The following is a 15,513-nucleotide window of genomic DNA, read 5'->3' as shown; positions in this document are numbered from 1 at the left end:
AGAAGTCCCTGTGTTGTCTGGCCATCACGTGCAGTCAAGGGCTACCTCACAGGGTTTTGTCTTGAGCTTTGTGGCTATCGTTAACTGCCTACCAGGCTGTGTGAGGCTGGACCATCTCACTGTTCCTTCCTTGGGAGCTCCGTGCAACCCCTGAGAGGGTGGGGGGTCTGGGCCTGGGCTTCCAAAGCTGGGAGAACCTGGGGCACCACCTTCTCCCCAAACTGGAGCCTGGTTTCTAAAGAGAAGTAAGGGGAGTGAATAACAACTCACTCCAGTTCCCCAGGCCCCACACCCGGTTTCTTGAGGGCCCATCACCAAGGCAACTATAGAAATGATCCCTTCAGTGTTCCCTGCCACTCCTCTCATCACGGGGCTAAGATCAAGGTCGTGCACCTGCATGAGGGATGACCCCTGCCCCCCACCCCAACGTTCCCACTTTCTCGGTGCAGTGGCTCCGTGGTCATGAGCCCAGGCCCCTTCTATATGCTTCTGCCCCCTCTCAGGTCTGGCTTCCAGGTTCACAGTGCTGTATGGTCCAGACAGCTGTTGGGGCCTCCTGCTTCCACCCACACTCCAGGCAACGGGAAGAAATGGCATGCAAATCAGGGGTCCACGACAGAGAGGGTGCATGTTCCAGTCGGATCAACCCCCTTTACTGACTTTTCCAGGATGTCCTGAACACTTCTGCTCATGTCTTGGTGGCCAGAACTTAGTCACATAGCCACATCTCCCTGCAGGAGAGGCTGGGAGTTCTGTAACTAAGGAGGAAGGCAGGAGAGGATTAGGGTAGACAACTAGAAATCTCTGTTCTGGGAGGTCAAATAGTTAAATGCTCTGGATGCCATCAGAGTCAGAGGGTATCATACATAGAAACATGATTCATCATGCATTTCACAACAGAGTCGTGAATTTAAAGTTTTATTTGGGAAACCACTTGGCTTATCAGAATGTGTCATGGGCTTTGGTTACAGTCACAGGTGTGTCTTTGAAAACAGTGTGACCTCAGGTGAGACTCCCTGATTGTACAATCAACTCCCTGAATGTACATCTGCAGATCTCCCAGTGGGTCTGTGGTCTCATGAGATGGTGAGTGTTGCCGGTGTGTTGGAGTCTGAGACTGGGACGGAAGGGGGACCCTCGGGGGTTTGAGGGTGTGGCATCACCGACAGCATCTTCCTTGATGGTGGCAGCAGGATCATAGACATCCTCTACATACCTCCCCAGGACCTGCTGTGGTCTTAGGGGCCTCAGAGTGTTAGCCTGCCCTGGCTGCTGTGACAAGATACCAGAGACTAGGCGGCTCAAGAAACAGACATTTACTTCTCACAGTCCTGGAAGCTGGAAGGCCAAGTTCATGGTCACCACCAATTCCGTTCAAGGAGCAGGAGGGCCTTCTTCCTAGCTGGCAGGCTGGCACTTTCTCTGTGTCCTCACAGGGTGGAGACAGAGCAACCTCTATCCCCTCCTCCTCCTGTGAAGCCACTAATTCTATCAGAAGGGCCCCAGCCTCATGACCCCATCAACTCTAATTACCTCCCAAAGGCCCCGCACCTCCAAATACCATCTCATTGGGGGGATAGGGCTTCAACATGTGAATTCGGGCTGGGACCCAATTCTATCCAAAGCACTGAAAGTGCGGTGGGCTGTCAGGTGGGGAAAGACTCCACAACACCATAGACAAGCAGCTCCCACGCAGCAGGAGGGGCCAGGCACACTCTTACACTCTCTTGCTTCCACCCTCTCCAGGTAGAGACAGCAAGAGAAGTCGGCTCTGAACTCAGAGCTGGTTCTGATTCTCAGTCAATCTTCAGTGAGGGGCTAAATGAGTGGAAGGGAAAGTGGGAGATGTATGCAGTGAGTGAGGCCAGAATGGGGCTGCTTGGAGGGCCCCAAACAGGAGGCTGAACGGCAGAAACCCTCTCACCCAGCTGGATCAATACCAGTGCTTGTCGGGTTAATTTAAAAATACAGATTTTAAAGCAAGGGGCCATTAAAACATGATATGTACATCCTGTAAACATTTTACTTCGATTTGCAAGAGTAGAACGTACAGTCATCCCCAATCTTTTGATGTAGGGCCAAGGCTTTTTCTTCGCATAAGAGGCAAGTTCAGCACAGTCTGCCATAAATGCATTATTTATCGTTTTCAGTTCCTGCTTTTTTTAAAGTAGAGCTAGGACTTAAAGATATTTGCAAAGCAATGAGAGAGCACTAGACTTCTAGTTTTTTATCTTTATAATTTCCCTCAAGCTTTAACAGTTGTCTCATCTATCCTCAATTCAACATGACCCTTCATCTAGTCTTTTCCAAGTATTCATCTTAGTTTTCACAAAGTTCTTTCACACTAATCTCATCAATTTTCATTTTGTTTAAATACGTTTATGATCACAATAAAATGTACAACTGGCATTCACAAGTTTGGGAGCAAACACAGCTGATTCTTGTTAAGTACATGACTCAACCCCCAGCCTTTGGGAGCAGAAGTACCATCTAGCAGACGTGAGTGTCTAGAGCATTCTGTGGGCATTTCGCAGGGTGTTTACAGAGTCATTCAGGCCATCAGTTCAGTCAGCAGAGTGTCCACCACACGTGATCCCCTGAGCAGCAAGGAGTCCCTAGAAATCAGATGGATGCTTTCCGTGGAGAGCTTGGCCACAGCACGGAGGCCAGGGAGGGAAAACGTGGGAGGAGGCAGGTGGTGTCTTCATGCTTAGTCTCCCAGGTTAGCGTTACCTCACCTGCACCAGCTCCACCTCCGTGCAGCCCGACCTCCTCCAACAGCACCGGCCTCCTCCAGGGTCAACCCCTGTCCAGAGTCTTCCACCAGGCCCATACCTGACAGCAAGGTGGGGAACTGCTCCATGACTTCGCTTCATCCTCACAGGCTTCTGGGGACGTACTCCTTTTTATCTTTAATTTTATTTTGTATTGGAGTTTAGCCAATTAACAAACAGTGTTGTGATAGTTTCAAGCAAACAGCAAAGGGACTGGGTCATACAGGTATCCATTCTCCCCTAAACTCCCCTCCCATCCGGAATGCCACATAACATTGAGCAGAGTTCCTTGTGTATACAGTCGATCCTTATTGATTACCCATTTTATTTCACTTCATTTTAGTTTTTAATTTTTATTTATTTTTGGCAGTGCTGGGTCTTTGTTGTTACGCGTGGGCTTTTTTCTAGTTGTGGCGAGTCAGGGCTACTGCCTAATGGTGCGTGGGCTTCTCACTGTGGTGGCTTCTTTTATTGCAGAGCACGGGCTCTAGGGTGTACAGGCTTCAGTAACTGTGACATGTGGGCTCAGGAGTTGCGGCTCCCAGGCTCTAGAGCACCGGCTCAATAGTTGTGGCTCATAGAATTAACTGCTCCATGACATGTGACATCTTCCTGGATCAGGGATTGAACCCATGTCTCCTGCATTGGCAGACAGATGCTTTACACTGAACCACCAAGGAAGCCCCTGGTTATCCATTTTAAACACAGCAGTGTGTACATGTCCATCCCAAACTACCTAACTATCCCTTCCTCCCATCCTTCCCCTCAGTAATCGTAAGATCATTCTCGAAGTCTGTGTGGTACATACTCCTTGTTATCTCCACCTACGATGAGGAAACCAAGCCTTAGGGATGAATTGTGATTTGCCTAAAGTTAAACCACTGGTCAATGGGAAGGCAGGAACATGGCCCCACCGTCTGTCCACTCCCCCACAGTGAAAGGATCAGGCCTTGGAGAAGGGCTTCTGTATGAGCATAGGAAAGAAGGAAGTAGAAGCTGTTGGCAGTGGGCAGATTACTGTGGAATGAGGACTCCTCCCCAGAGGGCAGGCCTGCGTGATGGCGTCAGTGTTACTCGCTGAGACACACCAGGGCCAGGGTTCCTGGAGTGAACAGGGGTAGAGAGGTGGCCAGGAGTAGGCACTTTCCAGGCTGTGCAGGGTGAAGTGAGGCCAGGAGAGACAGACGGGGAGACCACCTCCAAAACACACACCAGGAGGCGAGTGGGTGACGAGGACTGCGCCTGGAACTCAGGGCTGGAGACACCGCTGGGCTCCCCAAGAAGCTGTGGGTGCTAACAGAGCAGGGTGGAGGGAAAGGCCAGAGAATCAGTGATTGGATGGAGAGTTGTGCCTTAGAGACAAACCCTGTGCTGGTTAAGATTCCCTGGGCCCCGATGGGCCAAGTATGTGCTAATTTGGTCTCAAGGTTTGTGAGAAATTGTCACTAGAAACTGTCAGTGAATATTTTAGGAAAAGTGTGTTCAGCATTCACTCTGCACTGTTTGCTGTGCTCCACTCTGCTCTGCCGGGCACGGGCCTGTGATGGGACCCTGGGATATAGCCAGGAAAGCAGAGGAGCCTGTGCTCTGAGGATCTGTGCTCGGGAAGGCAGAGGGGTCTCTGGGCTCCGCCCCTACTCTGCCTGGATCTCCCTGAAGGAGTGTGCAGAGCATTGTGGGAGCACCAGTGGCAGGAGTTGAGGAGGCCTCCTGGAAGAAAGGAGTTCACACTCAGACCCTGAAGACGGGTAGGATGCAGCCATTCCAAAGGAAACCCTAAGAGAAGGAAGAGCTGCTACAACACAGGTGGGCCATGAGGACATTGTGTTCAGGGAGATAAGCCAGTTATAGAAGGACAAATGCTGTGTAATTCCACTTACACAAGGTTTCTAGAGTGGTCAAACTCACAGAAAGTTAAAAAGTGGAATGGTGATTGCCAGGGGCTAGTGGCGAGGAGAAGGGCAAATTCTTTTTTACTGAGTACAGAGTTTCAGTTTTGCAAGATGACAAGTGTTTCAGAGATGGACAGTGGTGATGGTTGCATGACCATGTGAAAGCACTTAACGCCACAGAGCTGTGCACTTAAGGTGGCCAAGATGGTAAATTTTATGTTCTGCATTGTGTTAGTCGCTCAGTCATGTCCAACTCTGCAACCCCATGGACTGTGGCCCACCAGGCTTCTCTGTCCATGGATTCTCCAGGCAAGAATACTGGAGTGGGTTGCCATTCCCTTCTTCAGGGTATCTTCCCACCCCAGGGATCGGATCCAGGTCTCCTGCATTGGAGGTAGAATTTTTTACTATCTGAACCACCAGGGAAGCATATTTTACCCCAATTAAAAATTAAAGAGAGAGAGAGAGAGAGAAATAAAGGCAGAGCATGGCCCCAGGCAAGGCAGAAAGGGGAGCTTCTGGGAGCTCTGAGCTGGGTTGGCACAGAACTGGGCAAAGGTGACGGTGGTAGAGACCTGGACATGAAAGGAAGGTGTTTGAGAAGTGGAAGTAGATGGCTTTTCAATGTGTTCAGAGATCAACAGGAGGAAAGACCTGGTGATGGGCGGTCAAGTAGAAAGAATCAGTGTTTACATGTCTTTGCAAGTGGACAACATGCTTTGATGATGGGGCCCACAGTGCTCGACCCAGGGCTTACGTGGAAGCAGGGGGCAGCAGTGAGCCCCCAGGTGCCTGAGGAATCTGCACTCACCTGCTTCCTTTCCTCCAGGCCACCCTTGGAGCAGAGCAAGCCTCCCCGGGGCACACCTGCGCCGGGGATCCCCAGCATCTACCAGAGCCTCCGGTGCCACCAGGTCCCCTGCCTATCAGTGCTCCCAGAGAAGCTGGATTTGTCCATCCTTGGCACAGATACGTTTAACTTAGATTTTCTTACACAAGAAAAAGAAGGAAGTGAAGCTGCCCAGAAAGCGTACTGATCACATAGCAGTTTCCTCATTTGAGTTCTGAAGAAACCAGCCTGCTGTTTTCTTTCCTTGGCAAATTCTTCTTCCCCGGTTAATCAAGAAGTCTGACTGAGATTAAGCTTTGCCCGACAGGGGCCGAAAAAGAACAAAACAAGAAATGATTTCAGCCAACACGGGCCTTTTCCCAAAGCAATTAGAGCTTGGGCTTGAGCAAACAAATCAGATTCAAGGTCTTCCTTCCTCAGAAGCCATTATTCCATGGAGTGAAGATTGTCCAGGACAAATGGGTCCTGAAATAGCTCCCCAGAACCCTGAATATCACAACAGCAGCTGCCCACGGCTGGGCCGAGGACAGCAGGAGAGAGAAGGGAGGTGTTGAAAAGTAAATAACAGCTTTGAAAGCCTGCTTTGTGCCAGGCAAACCTTGGTTAAGATCTTAGATGGATCATCTCGCTCACTCCTAATAGCACTGTCAGGAACGGATGCTGTTATTGTCCCATTATTCCAACAGGGACACTGAGGCTCCAGGAAGCAAAGTGATTTGCCAGTGGTTCACAGTCAAGTAAATGATACAAGGAAATCAGAGCCCAGGCCCCTGACTATCAACAGCAGTAACTCTCGGAGAAGAGGGAATAACATCGGAGGGCCAGTGGGTCTCTCCTTTCCAAGCATGGCCTTAGAGCAGTCACTTCAGAGCTGTGAGCCATCTCAACAATAGTAGGAAAAGAATAACAACACAGCTGCTGTCGGTTACAGAGCGCTGATCTCTTTATGGACATCATTTAATCCTCAAAGCCGCCTGGAGAGGGTATGTCTGCACTTTACAGATGAGAAAATCAGTCCTCAGAGAAATTAAATACTTTGCCCAAAATCACACAGCAAAGGGATAAAAGCCCTCAAAATTCAAACCTAAGTTTGGCCCCAAACAGTGGATTATTAATCTCTACTCTGACTCAGAGCCATCATTTTACAAAGACCTTGTAGCAAAGAGAGCCCACAACAGCATAGCTGGGTAGCCTCCTGCCCGCCTCCCCAAGTCCAGCATGTTCTAGGACCAACTCACCCGCCTTGGGTCAGCCCATGACCTTACCCTTCTCAGAGGGGCAGGACGGTGCTGTCCTAGCCAGGCCCATTTCACTGGACCTGGGCTCTACAGGACCAAGGAGAAGCGTCCCCCCAGAGCTTATACTTACTTTTAGACCATGCTGCAGATCTCGGGAATTTGAGATCTCATGCCCAGGTGACCCCAAGTCCACGTTCGGAGCCTGAGCAGCTTCCCCAGGACCTGTCCATCCACAGAGTACTACTCGGTCCCAGGCTCTCAAGGTGGCTGAGGGACGGTGTTTGCTGGGTGCAGACAGATATTGGACATTCTGGCTGGGAAGTGCCTGCATATTCATGCTGAGGTCCTCACAGTGCAGGGATAAGGAGGGCCAGCCAAGGGCTGGGACCCAGGGGCCGACTGTCCGTGCGTTGCCATATCCGCCATGGAACTATGAGGACCCCAAGAATTCTACATCCAAACTGGCCTTCCGGGGCGTCACGGAATGGCCAAGGTAGAAAGACCGAACACTCACCATGTGTTAAATATTTTATTTAAGTTTGTTAACTTGACACTTAATGTTTAAAAACTAGGTCTCCATCTGTACTCTTGTCCTGGGTTCCCCAAATACTAGGGGCGAGATTGCCCTGACTTCCTGTTCATTTATCGGACTCCTCTAACCCCACACCTCAAAAACTTAGGGACTTCAATCCCCCTTGACAGACCATCCTTGCCAAGACTACTGGATCCTCACTGGGCACTTTTTAGGAATCCCAGCCCTGCCTCCACCCCCACCATGACTGACAGTTCACATGTGTCTGAATTGCCAGCTGCTCTGCTACCAAGTTAAATTGTCTGATTTCCCCCAGGATCTTTCTGACCCAATCAGCCAGGAATCCAGACCTGGGCCCCTCCAGCTCGTGCTTATGGAGAACCTTCACATCAGTGAGGACTTACCCACAAGGAAATCCAAGCTAAACAAACTTAGGCCAATATATATATATATATATATATATATAGACTCCTAGAACTTCGGGAAAAACTATGACTAGGAATTTAAAAACCCCATCAGGACTGTCCTTTCAGCTCTCGCCCCTGCCGTGCTGCCTGTCTTCTCTCTGCACACCAGTTCCCTCCACGTTGCAGGAAACAGGGCCGCAACAATCTCCAGGTTTAATCTGCAGCCTTAGCTTCATAGAGAGTCGGACTTCGAGTTCTCTCAGGTTCCAAGTCCCAGGTTCCTAGCAAAGGCACTCGCTGGCAGATCCCCAGGTCTGCACTTACTTCAGCCTAGCCAACTGAAGTCTGGGGCTGGTTCCTTTAGAATGGCTCTTCTGGGGCTGCCCCGATGGTTCAGCAATTAAGACTTTGAGCTTCCAATGCAGGAGACAAGGGTTTGATCCCTGATCAGGGAATTAAGATCCCACATGCCACTGGGCCAAAAAATTAAAATTAAAAAAAAAAAAATAGAGCCATGGGGATGAAAAGGCCCTGCGGTCACTGTTACCCAGAAAGAAAAGAAGAGGACATTGGGTGCACAGACAGTCCTCTGCATGTCCCTTAATGTCTATAATCAAGTTGCATTGTCTCGGACTATGAGACTGTTTCTGTCTGCCTACCCCTTCCCTCCCCATCCCCCTCGGTCTGCTTTTCCTTCCTTCCTTCCTAACCTGGGTTTGAATTCTGAGTTTTCTCCTTCACACTGAATCCAGGCTCCAGAGGCACAGAGGGGACCCAGTCCCAGCTCTGGCATCAACTTGCTAATGGGCCAGAGCAAATTATGACTTCATCCTTCTGCCTTAATTTCTTCAGCTGTTAAAAAGGCAGTGGGGGAGCAGACAGGTTTCCCTACTCTGTTTCTAGATCTTTGAGCAATCAGACTAACTTGTCCAGACCTCTTTTTCCACCCTACTTTTCATAAACCTTTAAACTGGATTTCTATTTTAATGAAATATTCATTTTTAATCCTTGATTTTTGAACCAGAGCATTTAGAGTTTAATCCTCAGGGTCCTAGCCTGCCTGCCTGGTACTGTTTTCAACTGAGAGCTCAGCGTTGTTTCGCTGAGGGCTGTGTTGCCTCTGTTAACTAATCCCATGAGGAAATAACACCATTATACAAAGTCAGCGGTGTTCAGAGCGAAACCTATCTTATAAATCAAGCCGAACAGGATTCCAGATGCCGCTTCCAATTGGTCTGGCCTTGTTGGAAGAAAACAGGGCAAAGTCATGAAACAAAGGAGTGAACATCTGACCTTTGTCTGTCCTGGTTCCTGAGTGGGGAATTGCCTCCTCCTCCCCAGATCTGACCCCAAGTTTGTGAGCCTGACAGTCCTGGTGTGAGTGACCTGCCATCAGTGATGAAGGCTAGGCAGGATCCTGGTCGCTAATCAGTGGTACCATAGGATTAGACTGTCTTCTCTCCTCCTGTCTGGACAACCCAAAGGAGCACTTTTTGGCTAAGCCTCAGGACACAAGCTGTTTGTGTTTTCTACCCCTACTTGGTAGAAAATAGGGCCCCATCAGGACTTGCGGGAGGTCAAGTGATTAGCACTTGGAGCTTCCACTGCAGGGGGCGCAGGTTTGATCCCTGGTTGGGAGACTAAAATCCTGCACCGCTGCATGGTGCGGCCAAAAAGAATGAAAACAGGGGCCCATCAAGGAGGGACTGTGGTCTTTTTTCCACTCCAGATGCTCAGGGGGAGCCTGGCTACAGTTCCTGAAAGCGTGGTCCGGTCCCTCTGAGATTCAGGATGGGGCCAGGATCATTCTTCTAGATCCCGGAGGCCACTCTGTGTTTCCTGAAACCTGACTGCTTGGGGGCCCCTTCCAGGGACCATCATCATCTTCCCTCCATCCCTCACACATTACCCCCACCCCCGCCCTTGCTGAGCTCAGGTGAAACCTGGGCCCACCCTCCCCTCGGCTTCAAGAACCCCAAGAGAATATTTTGTAGCTTATCACACCTTCCTGGACCTCCCATCCTAAAACTCACCCATCAGCCTCCCTTCTTCCTTCTACCTCCTATTTGTGGACTCTCATGAAGAATGATGCCATCTGTGTGCATCTTTATGACAATCAGAGATGTTACTAGCTTAATTTTCCTAGACAAAACCAAAGCAAGCACACTGCATCTGGGAGGTGTCTCTCTGGTGAAGCACATGCAGGAAAACATTGCAAGAAAGATACAGGCAATATTTTTTTCTTTCACGGTGGAGCACCGTATGAACTGAATCATGGCCAGCCACAGATAACAAGTTCCAATTCCTGGAAGCTGTGAATGTGACCCTATTGGGAAATAAGTCTGTGCACGTGTGTTTAATTCAGGCTCATGGGATGATTTTACTAAGGATTTTCCAGGTGGGTCCCCAAGGCCATTGCCAGGGTCCTTATGAGAGGCAAAGGGAGATGGCAGGGACACAAAAGGGAAAAGGTGAGGGAGAAACAGAGGAAGAGAGGGAACACAAGCCAGGGAATGCCTGGAGCCACCAGAGGCTGGAGGAGGAAAGGGAAATTCTGCCCTTGGAGGGAACCGGGGCCTACCAACAACTTGATTTGAGACTTCAGGCTTCCAGATCTGTAGGAGAATAAATCTCTATTGTTCTAAGCCACACAGTTTGTGTTTACTGGTTACGCCAGCCTCAGAAATGAATACAGACTCCAAGGTTTCTAGAATGGAACATGGTTTTCCTTCTCAAGAATGTGAGAAGCCCTGGCGGTCCAGTGGCTAAAACTCCATGCTCCCGATGCAGGGAGCTGGGGTTCAATCCTGGTTGGGGAACTAGATCCCACATGCCGTAACTAAAAAACAAACAAAAAAAAATCCTGTGTGCTGCAACTAAGACCTGGCACAGCCAAATAAATATATATTTTTTAATAAAAAAGAAGGCAAAGAATGTGGTATCTGGCCAGCACCTGTTATTTCATTTATTCCTTTAGTTAACATTTCACCTATGCATCAGGCTGTACCCTAAGCTCTGGAGGACATGGATAGTATAAGAAACTCTCTTCCTATCTTAGGAGTCCGTAGTGCACTGGGAGAGAGAAATGTAAAGGGATCACTGTTGTTGCTATTGTTTAGTTGCTCAGTCATGCCTGACTCTTTGTAGCCCCATGGACTGAGCACACCAGCTAGGCTCCTTTGTCCTTCACTATCTCCTGGAGTTTGCTCAGATTCATGCCCATTGAGTCAGGAGCAGACACAAAGGGAGCTCCCCAGGGAGAGTTAAGGGATGTTGGCAGGAGGTTTGGCCAGGATTCCTGGGGAGAGAGAGGTCTAGGGAGGGAGTAAAGGGGTCTGGCTGTGGGAGGTGGGGCCAGTGGGGTGTGTGTGTGTGTTTCCTCTTCTGGGAGCCGCAGCCCCCTGTTCTGAGAAGTGACCTCCCCTCCACCCCACCCACCGCTTGCAGGGCAGTGGCCGAGCTCTTATAGAGCCCACCCCTGAGCATATTTGGTCCCCAGGAGGGTCCCCATCACAAATGTTCTCTGGACTCTTTGAGACAGGGAGGTGTGTCTGCTGGGGGCTTCCCGTCCCACCGAGGAAGCAAGACTTCAGCAAGCACAGTGGGGAAGGGCAGGGGCTTCGTGTTCTGTGTTTTGCAAGCTCTTTAATGATGCACCATAAACCTGGAGGCCTGCTTAGTGTCGTGAAGGCAACGGCCCCTCCAGAGGGCCCAGGGCTGCCAGGCAGAGAGAAATTCCAGGAAGACAAGCACTCCTGGTGAGCGTGACCAGAACACATTAGCTGTTCGTGGGAAGTGTGCAGACCAGTTATGTGCAGGACACACACCTATGTTCCATTAAAACAGTAGCAATTGTCAAGCAGAGATCTTCTATTCTAGTTTTTAAATAATTAAAATTGTTATGTTATATGGAGTATAGTTGGTTAGCAATGTTGTGTCCGTTTCAGGCATACAGCAGAGGGATTCAGTTATGCATATACAAGTATCTATCCTTTTTCAAATTCTTTTCCCATATAGGTTATTATAGAACACTGAGCAGAGTTCCCTGTGCTATACGATAAGTCCTTGTTGGCCTAGATCTTATTTTTGTGGCTGTTAAGCATTGGGACTGTTTATGCCTGGTCATATATTGCGTCCTAGTGGAAGAAAGTTTATGACCTTATCAATGGATCAACCCAGTGGCTTTTATAAAGATGTAATTTAACAAGTACATTCTACAAATTTTATATGAACCTTTTGGTTGATGAGCCACATGTAATGCTGCTTTTGTCTATTTAAGTGGATACAAGTACTAACAAAAATTATTTGATAAAGACCATCTGCTAGTTCTTCTAATAAAGCTATCCTTTAGGCAAAACGTTTACATCTAGTACTGCTATTTTTGCTGTTGTTTAGTTGCTAAGTCGTGTCCAACTCTTTGCAACCCCTTGGCCTGTACCCTGCAAGGCTCCTCTGTCCACTGGATTTCCCAGGCATGAATACTAGTGTGGGTTGCCATTTCCTCCAAACCTGCATCTTCTGCTCAGCAGGCAGATTCTTTACCACTGAGTCACCTATAGTATTGCTATAAAATGCCCCAAATTCTGAAACAAGACTGGTTTCATTTTTAAAAAGTGTTGAGCAGATTATGACAACCAAATGAAGCATATAATCCTTGATTGTATCTGGAATCCAAAAAAATAGTTGTAGAGGACATTTGGGGGACATTGAACCTGATAATACTATCATGCCCACAAGAGGGTCCTCAGACTTGAAACCAGACTTGCTGGGAAGACGAGGTCCCTATGCTAAGAAGCTTTGTGGTGAAGATGTTGGGTGAGTCTTGCAGTGACTGGTCCTGGGTTCAGTGCACTAAGCTTTCAACTTCTCTAAATTAAAAGGTGGAGCATTAAAAAAAAAAAAAAAAGAATGCTACTCTGGGACTGTTATCATTTGAAAGGAAAAGAAGATTATCAAAGCGACTCTTGCAGAGAAGGTTTTTATGTTAACAGACAATCCACCAATTCTGACAATCACCACATCTTTGGAACTGGGAAGATATTGTCCCCTGTTTATGGACTGTCAAGTCGGCGAGATTCCCCAGAGACATCTGGGACCCCCATCTGGCTTTCCGAACATTCCCTGGCCTGGAAGTGGTTAGCAGAGAGATAGCCCTGGGCAGTGAAAGCAGATGCTGCGTTTCCACTAAATCCATAGTGAGTGGCTGGTTGGTTCACCGGGCAGGAAGAAAGGCATGAGCTGACTGCCTGTGTCATTTAAAAAGCCACACTTTCCACAGAAAACACTAAAGGGAAGAATTTTTTTAAAAACTGGTGTGTTTGTGTGTGTGTGCAGTGGTGGGAGGTGAGGAGTAAACAGGATATACACTGACAGTGGAAAAGAAAACTAGCACGGGCCAGAGAGAAGACAGAGCCCTCCGGTCATGGCTATGGTAACCTTCACCGGGTGTCTGCCCTGCGTCAACATCACCAATTAAAAGACGCTGGCTCCTTGGAAGAAAAGTTATGACCAACCTAGACAGCATATTAAAAAGCAGAGACATTACTTGACCTACAACGGTCCGTCTAGTCAAAGCTATGGTTTCTCCAGTAGTCATGTATGGATGTGAGAGTTGGACCATAAAGAAAGCTGAGAGCAGAAGAATTGATGCTTTTGAACTGTGGTGTTGGAGAAGACTCTTGAGAGTCCCTTGGAGAGGAAGGAGATCAAACCAGTCAATCCTAAAGGAAATCAATCCTGAATATTCATTGGAAGGACTGATGCTGAAGCTGAAACTCCAAGACTTTCGCCACCTGATGCAAAGAGCTGACTCATTGGAAAAGACCCTGATGCTGGGAAAGATTGAAGGCAGGAGGAGAAGGGGACAACAGAGGATGAGATGGTTGGATGGCATCATTGACTCAATGGGCGTGAGTTTGAGCAAGCTCCAGGAGTTAGTGATGGACAGGGAAGCCTGGCATGCTGCAGTCCATGGGGTCACAAAGAGTCAGACACGACTGAGCAATTGAACTGAACTGAACATCACCAAACACTTTTCTCCTTTAATCCTCACAACCACTTCACAGAGAGACAAACCCATCTCACAGAGGAAACTGCCCTGGGAAAACCAACGCCAAGGCCGTGCTGAGTGTAAAAAGTGGAGCCAGAACATAAAGCAACGAGTGCTTAATGAAAAAGCCACACAAACACTTACTTTACCATCCAGTGTGTGTGTACGTTAGTCACTGAGTCGTGTCCAACTCTTTGCAACCCCATGGACTGTAGTCAGTTAGGCTCCTCTGTGCATGGAATGCTCCAGGCAAGAACACTGGAGTGGGTCACCATTTCCTTTTCCAGATCTCCCAGCCTAGGGATCAAACTTGGGTCTCCCGCATCACAGACAGATTTTTTACCATTTGAGCCACTGTTCAGTTCAGTTCAGTAGTGTCCAACTCTTTGCTACCCCATGGACTGCCAGGCTTCCCTGTCCATCACCAACTCCCAGAGCTTGCTCAAACTCATGTTCATCGTGTCAGTGATTCCATCCAACCATCTCATCCTCCGTTGTCCCCTTATCCTCCCACCTTCAATCTTTCCCAGCATCAGTATCTTTTCCAATGAGTGGGTTCTTCTCATCAGGTGGCCCAAGTATTGGAGTTTCAGCTTCAGCATCAGTCCTTCCAATGAATATTCAGGACTGATTTCCTTTAGGACGGACTGGTTTGATCTCCTTGCAGTCCAAGGGACTCTCAAGATTCTTCTCCAACACTACAGTTCAAAGCATCAGTTCTTCGGTGCTCAGCTTCTTTAGGCCAACTCTCACATCCATACATGACCACCAGAAAAACCATAGCTTTGACTAGACAGACCTTTGGCAGTCAAGTAATGTCTCTGCTTTTTAATATGCTGTCTAGGTTGGTCATAGCTTTTCTTCCAAGGAGCAAGAGTCTTTTAATTTCATGGCTGCAGTCACCATCTGCAGTGATTTTGGAGCCCCAAAAAGTAAAGTTTCCCCATCTATTTGCCATGAAGTGATGGCTGGAGGAAGCACAAGCTGGAATCAAGATTGCTGGGAGAAATATCAATAACCTCAGAGACAGATGACACCACCCTTGTGGCAGAAAGTGAAGAAGAACTGAAGAGCCTCTTGAAAGTGAAAGAGGAGAGTGAAAAAGTTGGCTTAAAGCTCAGCATTCAGAAAACTAAGATCATGGCATCTGGTCCCATCACTTTATGGCAAATAGATGGGGAAACTGTGGAAACAGTGGCTGACTTTATTTTTCTGGGCTCCAAAATCACTGCAGATGGTGATTGCAGCCATGAAATTAAAAGATGCTTACTCCTTGGAAGGAAAGTTATGACCAACATAGACAGCGTATTAAAAAGCAGAGACATCACTTTGTCAACAAAGGTCTGTCTAGTCAAGGCTATGGTTTTTCCAATGGTCATGTATGGATGTGGGAGTTGGACTATAAAGAACGCTGAGCACCAAAGAATTGGTGCTTTTGAACTATAGTGTTGGAGAAGACTCTAGAGTCCCTTAGACTACAAAGAGATCCAACCAGTCCATCCTAAAGGAGATCAGTCCTGGGTGTTCACTGGTGGGACTGATGTTGAAGCTGAAACTCCAATCCTTTGGCCACCTGATGCGAAGAGCTGACTCATTTGAAAAGACCCTGATTCTGGGAAAGATTGAGGGCAGGAGGAGAAGGGGACAACAGAGGATGAGATGGTTGGATGGCATCAGCGACTCAATTGACATGGGTTTGGGTGGAGTCCGGCAGTTGGTGATGGAGAGGGAGGCCTGGCGTGCTGTGATTCATGGGGTCACAAAGAGTCGG

At 48.4% G+C, this 15,513-nt stretch overlaps 1 protein-coding gene across 1 annotated transcript in view; it reads left to right on the top strand.

Annotated features, from left to right (window-relative positions):
- Positions 1 to 5,703, top strand: part of LOC147361586 (cilia- and flagella-associated protein 337-like) — a 122,657-nt gene extending 116,954 nt beyond the window's left edge. Inside the window, 1 exon segment of the mRNA XM_086330782.1 lies at positions 5,496 to 5,703. Coding sequence (XP_086186908.1) covers positions 5,496 to 5,703 — 208 coding nt within the window.
- Positions 5,704 to 15,513: the final 9,810 nt, after the last annotated feature.

This window comes from Bos grunniens, chromosome 12 (genome assembly GCF_055505025.1).
Source record: "Bos grunniens cultivar Pamir isolate PY7600 chromosome 12, Bosgru_T2T1.0, whole genome shotgun sequence".
NCBI classification, from domain to species: domain Eukaryota; kingdom Metazoa; phylum Chordata; class Mammalia; order Artiodactyla; family Bovidae; genus Bos; species Bos grunniens.
This window is presented reverse-complemented; position numbering and strand designations above follow the sequence as displayed.